Below are 9,773 nucleotides of genomic sequence, written 5' to 3' on the forward strand. Positions count from 1 at the left end.
AAGCTCTACCTCCAGAACTCTCTATTTATGTTTGTTGATACAAGAATGAGCACTCTTTCCTCTTACAAAATAATTGCCTTGACCCCTACTCTATTTTTGGAAACAGAGCCAAATAGTGTAACTAGTTTGCTTAACAAACTTAACCCTATTCTAAAGCCTTTATCTGCTACTAACGGACAAATTCTACTCAACCTTCTATTCCCTTTTTGATTGACCGAGGGTGGCTTGACGAAAAAAATTATCAGGTGGTTCGGGAATTTTAGTGTAGCCATTATATCCACCCATCCAATTAGGTGTGATGATGTGAATTTTAACTCTTTTTTAAGGGGTGCAAATTGATTACATATTCCCTTGTGATTGGATGAATACATGATTTTAAATTTTCTTCAATGTTGACATGTTGTCTGTCATTTTTTTTAGTGTTCAATTTTGTGTGTGTGTGTGTGTGTGTGTGTGTGTGTAAGAATGAACCATAGTGGTTGGGCTAGACATGTCTTTCGAAAGAAGAAAGAGAAAAAAATAATCTGGAGACTACCAAATGTCCCCAAGTTTACTTTGTAGATTTTCATCAAAAATTGTTTTTTGAGTAAAAGTTTCATTTGCTCAAATTAGCTTATCCTTTCAATTTGGTATTTTCAATGATGGCGAATCAAAGAAATATTTCATCGTTGTTTATTTATTAATTTGGCTAGAGTATTGAAGCAATTTATCAAGAATGAGAACAAAAAAAAAAACGATACCACAAAATTAAAGGTATTAGAAAATCTGGCATTTTATTTTTTATTTTTGATTCCTCAGCACAATAACCTTACTTGGTTTAACTCATTTTTTTATAAAATTAGATTTTTTTTTATTTTTTTTTTATGAATTTTTAAAATATTTTTTTTACTTTTTAAATTTACTTAACTTGGATACACTTAAAAAATATAATATTTATAAAAAAAATTATATACATTTTCATATTGTTTTTGTATTTATTGAATTTTTTAAATAGATTTTTACAAATATTTTATTTTTAAAATAATAATAACAATAATAATTTAAAATAAAAGTGAAAAAAAGAAAGTCAGCTCAAACTCACACCACACTGCGTTTGAAGAAGAAGATGTCAAAAATTGATGTATCTGCCATTGTTGGAAGAGCAATAGCTTATAATTGGGTATTAAAAGGTACGCCACTAGATGAAGAGTTTATGTTTCTTTCATTATTGGACGAAGAAGAATTGTTGATCACAATTGTCTACTAAAAGGTACAATATTATTTGATCACTCTGGAATTAATCATCCCTCCTCCTCACTCTAATTTGTTCTGTCTCGTTGTTCTCTCTTTACTACCCCCAAAGCCCTAGTTCTCATGAGCACACTAGTCAGTAGGAGCACTATGCCAGATAAGAAGAGTTAGGACTGCACAGAAACTAGTTTGTCGCCTCTCTCCAGATTAGACACATTGAGAAAGCAATATAACTGTTTTGAGTCTGTAAAAAAAGGGATGTTCTTCTTGCCAAATGAAGCCCTCAGTGAAATGTTATTACACCTTGTGTTGGTCGATGAACAACATTCACATTGTGCAAGAAATCTATTCAAACAAGAGTAACAGATCAATTTAGATTCAACACCATATTAGCTCAAACAAGCAATCTATTCAAACAACCAATAGCCTAGAGAAAACTTCAAATCACTATTTCTCCAAGTTTTAGAGTTTGTGCATAATTACCAAAGCGGACTCCCAAATTAAGAACCATTCAATGCATGAGATTTTCGCTAAAGCGGAATCTTAGAGATGGTAAAATATACATTGTCTCACTCTTATTTTGAAGAGATTGTGTTTCTGTAATTCAAATCTATGTCATCGCAAATATTAAATAGCAAATCTTATTATTGGGTCAAACTGTCATTCTTTAAGGAGGACTTTCAAATACATAAACAAATTCAAACATTACATTTTTTATATTTTTAATAAAATATGAAATATGAAAATATTATTTATGAGCGCCATCATGAGAGATTTTGAAAGAGAGCTGATTTCAATACCTTTGATATTTTTCGTCAAACTAGTGAGTTCTTAGTTTTGTTTGAAAGAGAACTTCCACTACTACCATTTATGGATAAAAGTTGGATATATATGATTAATATATATGTATATATCTCACATGGGAGGGGATACAAACCGACACAACTGAGCAATTTCATAGCGAACTATAGAACCCCAAAATCATTATAATTTAAAGTAAGTTGTTGTGGTATGCATTTTAAAAAATGTGTCATAGTAGACCTAACTTGTTTGGGAATATGCTTTATTAGTAACTTTTTAACTTTTTGGCTACAATATGATGTAAAAAAATTAGTATGTTTGGGATAATTTTTTGATTTTTTATGAAAAGATGTCCAAAAAATAGAAAAAAAGATAAAATCTTTGACTTTTTAGTATAAATTGTTGGCTTTTTGATTTTTTTAATAATTTTTTGACTTTTTAACTAAAATCACCACTTGCCAAACGAGACCTTATGATATTTTGTAACAAACATCACTGCAGCTGGTTTTTAGGTTTTAAAGCTCAAAATTGAATCCTTTCGTTAAAGATTCGAACGATTGCACAGCGTAACATTTTATCATTGAGTGTTCAGAGTGAAGCGCCCAAGTCATAAGAGAAGTCAAAATGGGATGTCTACAATCACCCTAAGCCATAACTCTACTCACTAATATAATTCATAACATTTATACTAAACTCGTAATATTATTTTAAAAGTGCACACCTTATATTCGTTTTATTACAAAGTGACCTAACACATCACAAACACTCCACTTTCATCCAAAAAAATAAAATTAAATAAAAAATTTATCATGAAATGTATCAAACATGTAACAAGAAAATTTTCTATCAAAAAACAAATTTATTATTAATTCTTTTTATTTAGACTCAGTGAAATCAATTGTTTATGTCTATCATCTCCATCATCATTTGATCATTTTCATGATCATTATCAATTGCTATTGTTGATCAATTTCATCAAATGCAATGTTTCATATTTTGGTAAAATAATAGTACAATGACCACAATAACAAATGAATGAGCAAAGCAATTAGGAGAGAAAAAAAACATGACGGGTGCCAGTTTTTATTATAGGTAATATATATATATATATACTTAGATTTGGAAAGTTCACGAGTTATTGTTATAATATATTTATATTTTATATTTTAATAATTTTTTTAAAATATTTGTATAAATATAAAAAAAAATTACTCAATATATAAGTCATCATCAATAAATTATTCAAAATAAAAATAAAATAAAAAAACAAATTAAATCTCAAACAGTTAATCGATTCTTTTATATATATTAATTGTTTTAACCAAAATACGAGTGTTTCTTATCTCAAGGAACGGAGTGTTGGCTCAGTGCTGCTGCTACTACTACTCTCTCTCTCTCTCTCTCTCCTCACACACACAGCTTGAAGAAGATGTCAAGAAGAAGGAGAGGGTCTGATTATTCCACTATTGGACGAAGAAGAATTGCTGATCATAATTGTCAAAAAGGTACAATATTTCCCTCATTCTTATTTCATCTGTTTCGTTCTCACTCTAACACCTCCACAAGCCCTACTTCTCCTCCTCCTCTTCCTGCTGCTGTTGCTGTAATACCCAAACAACGATGCAATTCGGGTCCCAATGATCTTCAATCTGCTTTAATTTCGTTCAATCGCATGCTCCAAATGCGACCTTTGCCCCCCATTTCTCAATTCAACAAAGCTTTAGGGCCTATTACCAAAATGGGTCATTACGCCATCTCTCTTTCTCTTATTCTCAACAAGTTGCAACAGTGCCAAGGCATTCAGGTCGATCTCTACACCTTCAACATTGCTATTAACTGTTATTGCCGCCTTAATCAAGTCCATTTCGGCTTCTCTCTGTTAGGTTCCCTCTTCAAACGCGGTTTTACACCTGATGCAACTACCTTCAACACTCTGATTAATGGACTTATTTTGGAAGATAAAACCCCTGAAGCTGTAGAGTTATTTAAGAAATTAATCACAACTAGAGAAATTGAACCCGACTTGGTTATGTATGGAACCGTTGTTAATGGGCTCTGCAGAACCGGGAACACTATCAGGGCTGTTAGTTTGCTTAGGATTATGGAAGAGGGAAGATGTAAACCTAGCATCGTAGTGTATAACACAATCATTGACAGTCTTTGCAAGGATAGAATGGTGGACGATGCTGTGAAACTCTTTACAGAAATGGATGAAAAGGATATTTTCCCAGATGTTGTCACTTACAACTCTTTGATTCATGGCCTATGTAATTTTGGCCGGTGGGAGGAGGCTACAGAAATGTTAAGAGAAATGTTGGATAGTGGTATTGCTCCAAATGTTCGTACATTTAATGTGTTGGTGGCTGCATGTACCAAGGAAGGGATGATGAACGAGGCAGAGGGGGTACTTGAAGTCATGATACAAAGAGGTGTGGATCCTGATGTAGTCACATACAATACTCTAATGGATGGATATTGTTTGCAACGCCACATGGATGAAGCAATCAAACTGTTCAATACCATAGTGGATAGGGGCCTCCACCCTGATGTTGTTAGCTATAACATTCTAATCAACGGATATTGCAAGAAGATGAAAATAGACGAGGCCATGCATATCTTTCGAGAAATGCCTCGAAGGGGGTTGAAACCCAACATTGGAACTTTCAACACTATGTTACAAGGTTTGTTTCGATCGAGTAGATGTGGAGCTGCTCAGGAACTTTTTAATGAGATGCAAGTTGTAGGCATAATTCCAAATTCTCAAACTTATGATATCTTATTGGATGGGTTGTGCAAAAATGGGCATATTTCTAAAGCATTGTCATTATTCCACATGATGGAAAGGAACGGTTTAGATCTTGATGTTGTTATGTACAGTATTCTCATTAATACATTCTGCAAGGATAAAAAGCTTGATACTGCAAGGGCCCTTTTCAATAACCTTTCTTCCAAGGGATTACATCCTGATGTTAAGACTTACACTATGATGATACACGGTCTTTGTAAAGAAGGCCTACTACACGAAGCTAAAGAGTTGTTTGTTAAAATGGAACATAGTGGTTGCTTGGCAGATGATGTCACTTACAACACTATTATCCGAGGATTTATTAGACAACACAAGTGCTATGAGGCATTAATACTCACTGAGGAAATGGTTCAAAGGGGTTTTTCAGCAGATGCATCCACTTTTCCCTTGATCGTAGATATACTCTCAACTAAAGGACAAGATCCTGCTCTCCAAGAAGTGATACAGAAGTTCATGCCCAAAGATAGTCATGGAATGCAAGAGAATGAGTAAATTTCTTAAGTTGTAAAGGTAAGGCTATATTATCCTAAAACGTGTAGCCTTTTACGCTCATAAAATGTTTGTTATTTGGTGAAACTCTTTTAAATATATGTATAGATGTTGCATCTTGCCTGTACTGATATGTACTGCACTAATGACAAATGTAGTACATTGGTGGTGTTTGGCAACCCGGTTTTGGTGCATATTTTAGTCCCAACGGAAAAAATTTCAAAAATCCGACACTGTAGCTGAGTGAAGGGAGTGTCCAGCTGTATCGCATTATGTACGGTAAAAAGACAGTTTTGCCCTCTGAACCTGCGTCATCTGGCAAGAGACACACGCACGTCTCTTCTCTCTCATATCTCACATGCTCTCTACCCTCTACCTGGACGATTTCACAGCAGAGGTGAGTAGCTAGCTCCGGTGCATGCATTCCGGCGGAACCGACGGTGAACACCAACAAGCCGATCGTCGAGGATTCTTAAAGGTACGGATGCGAAACACCATTTGTTAGCTTTTTCTTCACCGATCTGTGAAAATGATGAACTCCCCTGCAATTTCTTTTCTTCCTTCAGCTCCGGTCGTGAACTCCCCTGATCTTCCTGGTGCGCTTCACTAGGAAGTCATTTTTTCATATTGATGTGTTTCGAACTAAACCAAACAAACCATTTTCCCTCTTTCAAATTTTCCTTCATTTTGGGTTTGATAAAATGATTTTCTAGACCAACCTTTTTTTTCGTTTGTCATGTAATGTAAATAACAACTAAAAAATTCATTTCAAGGGTTGAACAGCAGCTCTGATTCTTGTTAGGAATTTTTTTTTCCCCTATTTTTATTTTCACTGTAAATACCAAAAAATTGGACAAAATAACAAAAATGAAAATTATTTTTCGTACTATAATTTTTCATAAAAACCTGAAATTCAAAATTATGAAAAAATATATAAAATTTGCCTTTCATCAACAATTAATCAAATTAACAATTTACATTTGTTTCACTTATTTTTTTGGGGAAAAACTTACGAAATCTTGTAATATGTTAACCTGTTTTAAAGTGACTAAGAAATTATCCGAAAGTAAAGGACAAAAAAAATATTGACCGATGCTTTTATTTGGGGAGAAACTTAGTTGGTTTAATGAACTTGTTTACAGTAGTTGTTTAACGAGGCATCATAATTTTTTTTTTCATATAATTTCATTTTCAGTTCAAATAGGTTTGGCTTTGCACATTAACTGATTTGCATCTCTCTGTTTAGAGCATCTCTCTGTTTACATATGCACTTGCTGTACATTATTTCCATGCCACAACGCATCTCCATTTTTTGTGATGTATTGGACTACTTCTGATATGCTACTCAGAATTAATGGAAAATGAATGAAGTTATGCAAGTGAAAATGAAGTATTTGTTCATATTTGTTCAATCTGTTATGCTGTTCATATTTGTTCCCAAACGTATCTATCCTGTCTTAGCATTACAAGAGTCATCCTTGCTTTTAGCCATCACCAAGACAATGCTTTCACAGGAAACAAATGTTTTTAATTTATGTACACAAACAAAATGTTAAGAAATGGACAAATGTGATATGTATTTTTAGTGATTGGATTTCCCAAAGCTTTTTGAATGACCTTAATTACCTATTCACTCAATCTGTTATTGTTTGTAGATTGTAATTCCTGAAATCTGTTATGCTGTTATAAATTCACTGTTACATTTCATGGAATAAATTTGCATAGCAATTATAACCCCAATCTGTGGTACTGTTTTAGTTATGTACTTGGTCTGTGTGTAGTAATATGGCTTCCTCTTTTTCCACTGCCACGTCAACATGGCCACAACGCATGTGTGCTTGTGGCTATGGCCACTGTTTTGTGAAGGTATCCAGATCTCACAAAAATCCTGGTCGTGCATATTATGTTTGCCCCCACCCTGTGGTGAGTTGTAACAAATGATTATTTGTCACTCCAGTTATATGCACACTGTAAATCCCATATCTAATAAATGTTTAACGTGTCTTACTCATCAGCAATGTGTTAATTGGGTTGGTTGGTGTGACAAATCAGGGACACGAATCCCCACCATGACTCTGGGTCAATCGATGTAATGCAGTTACGGGCTGATGTCGTGAACATTTTCAATACTTTGTATGTAATGAAAACGGTGATTTGTATGTTGTGCATCATGGTCATCATCTTATTATTGCGAATGTAGCAACCCTGTAAACCATTTCGTAACTGTACACAGTAGTTAGTGTTTTGGAAAAGTTACTTTCTGAACAAGTAAATGCTTTCTCATCGTTTGTATGTAGCAACTATGCAATTAGTAATTATCGTACTACTTTTGGATAAAACATGTGGAAGTTGTCTGTTACATATTGTTCATAGTTTATTGTCTGAAATGTATTGATCAACTGCGTTCTAATGTATACAATACGTCCAGTCACATTACTGTAATGGCTGCAACACGGTCGTCCCCTTGCACCCCGTCTAAGAATAAAGGGGTTGGCCCATCAGGTACCGAAGGCATTGTTGATGGCTTAGATCATGCACATAAGGCGAACTGGGACAGTGCAGCTATAGAAATATTCCTACAGTGCGTTCAAGACGCAATATTAGCGGGCCGTCGGGTGGGTACAACGATAACCAAAACAGGGTACAATGAAATTGCACTGAAATTCACTAAGCGCACAGGTAAACGTCATGACATTACACAGCTTAAGAACAAGTACGGCAGTTTGAAAAAGGAATGGCAGGCGTGGAACAAGTTGATGGATAGCAGTAAGGGTGTGACTGGCATTGGGTTTAACAGGGACACCGGGTTGTTCACGGCGTCGGAAGAGTGGGGGGACAATCTTAAATCGGTATGCACTAACATATATCTTATTTTACATAATTTGTATTTCTAAGTTTAATGGGAACTTGTACTTTTTCCATTTTCATTATTTGTCGTAAACTTTTGTCATAAACTTAAATTGTCCTTCGATTTTTCATTTGCAGACAAACAAGATCGCTTACAAATTCAAGACGAAGCTATTGGAGCATAAAGATTTGATGCGCGCGGTATTCACGGGTGCAACTACGACTGGCAAACACCATTGGACGCTGGGGGAGAAGCCTGTGGATGTTGGCGAAGGTGAATCCGACTCAGTGGAGTCTCCTGGGTTGGCACCATTTACGGAACCATACAGACCGGTCGTTAACTCACCTCCAAATTCCCCTACCATCGACCTTGAAGAAGTAGAACCCGGGACAAAAAGGAAAAAAGGATGTAGCAGTAGTGGAAAGTCGAAAAAGGTCTCTAGTGGAGCATCGGTGCTTGCGGATAGTTTTAACCATCTGTCTAAGGCGGTTGAAGCACAGAAGCACCTGACGGTCAGGCACGGAACTGGTGCATTGCAAAAGTATAGCATTGAGCCATGTATGCAACGGCTTATGGCTATCCCGGACTTCATCAGTACCCCTCTGTTCCATTTCGCATGCACGGCGTTAGAGAATGCGGATTACCGTGAAATATTGATGTGCATGCCAGATGATGAGAATGTAGTCGGTTGGCTTGCACAATTGCAGGTTTCGAAAGGCCTGTGAGTACTTGTGTTTGGTCGTTCACGAAAAAAAGGGACCTATTTGGTTTTGATGTAGTGTGGTTTTTGTGGACTACTTGTATGGGTCACTTGTCGTAGTTGTTTTGTTTTTTTTTTGTGTGGTACTACATCGTTGTACTTACTATTACTTTACTTTTGTGCACGCTACATACTTTTGTCTACTGCAGTATGGGATCATGGTGTAACCTCTACTTTTTGGGCATAGTACAGTTTGATGGTTTAATGTAATGTCACACACTAGTTGATGTGTTCCACTTTAATGGTTGAAATTTAATGGTCCAACTGTGCTTACCTTATAACTGGAGAATTGATTGGTGCGTTGTGTGCATTGTATGAGTCATCGACAAATAATGTTGAAAAGTCAAAATAGCAACTATAGAAATTACGATGATGTAATCATCGAACTCGCTGAGGAAGAAGAAGACATACAAAAAAGCATAATCAGTGACGCTGTGCAGCATGCAATGGAATATTACCTGAAGTACATGGAGAAGATCCCATGTCAAACTTTTATTCTGACCGGTCGTGCCTGGATTCAAGAATTGTTTGATGGGCACGTAGGCAGACGTGAACAAAATTTGCATATGCCACTGTATGTGTTTCAAGTGTTGTGTGACACATTGCGAAGCGACTTCGGTTTACGGGTACCAACAAGACCCCATGGATTACATATTGAAGAAAGTGTTGTGATGTTCATCCATACGTTGGACGGTTGTAGTAACCGAAAACTTCAGGAACGATTCCAACACTCGGGAGAAACTGTGTCACGACATTTCCATGCAGTGTTGGAAGCGATGAAGTTGTTCACAGAAGTGCATTGTAAGCCCACCCGAGATCAAAATAGTAGGCATCCATAT

The 9,773-nt window shown here is 35.6% G+C and overlaps 2 protein-coding genes across 3 annotated transcripts; both read left to right on the top strand.

Annotated features, from left to right (window-relative positions):
* The first annotated feature begins 3,367 nt into the window (after positions 1-3,367).
* LOC114272038 (uncharacterized) lies at positions 3,368-9,176 on the top strand. 2 transcript variants are annotated; one of them, XM_082875570.1, is made up of 5 exons: positions 3,370-3,536; positions 3,915-5,347; positions 5,485-5,804; positions 7,755-8,175; positions 8,312-9,176. In XM_082875570.1, the coding sequence occupies exons 1-2, from the start codon at positions 3,461-3,463 to the stop codon at positions 5,327-5,329; spliced, it is 1,491 nt and encodes a 496-aa protein (XP_082731696.1). In that variant the 5' UTR covers positions 3,370-3,460; the 3' UTR covers positions 5,330-5,347; positions 5,485-5,804; positions 7,755-8,175; positions 8,312-9,176. The 2 variants fall into 2 exon arrangements, with proteins under 2 accessions (XP_082731695.1, XP_082731696.1); XM_082875569.1 differs by having other exon boundaries at positions 3,368-5,347.
* LOC114272058 (L10-interacting MYB domain-containing protein) lies at positions 7,768-8,899 on the top strand. The gene is made up of 2 exons (XM_082876759.1): positions 7,768-8,175; positions 8,312-8,899. Exons 1-2 carry the CDS (start codon positions 7,768-7,770, stop codon positions 8,897-8,899), a joined length of 996 nt encoding a protein of 331 aa, XP_082732885.1.
* Positions 9,177-9,773: the final 597 nt, after the last annotated feature.

The sequence above is a fragment of the Camellia sinensis genome, chromosome 6 (assembly GCF_055761805.1).
Source record: "Camellia sinensis isolate YWXY chromosome 6, ASM5576180v1, whole genome shotgun sequence".
NCBI classification, from domain to species: Eukaryota; Viridiplantae; Streptophyta; class Magnoliopsida; order Ericales; family Theaceae; genus Camellia; species Camellia sinensis.

What these genes read in the sequence shown, in the direction of transcription:
- LOC114272038 (XM_082875569.1), top strand. Translation starts at nt 3,461, where the DNA reads ATGTCAAGAAGAAGGAGAGGGTCTGATTATTCCACTATTGGACGAAGA.
- LOC114272058 (XM_082876759.1), top strand. Translation starts at nt 7,768, where the DNA reads ATGGCTGCAACACGGTCGTCCCCTTGCACCCCGTCTAAGAATAAAGGG. An exon ending in GGGGGGACAATCTTAAATCG is followed by an intron (nt 8,176 to 8,311) that starts GTATGCACTAAC and finishes TTTCATTTGCAG; the next exon opens with ACAAACAAGATCGCTTACAA.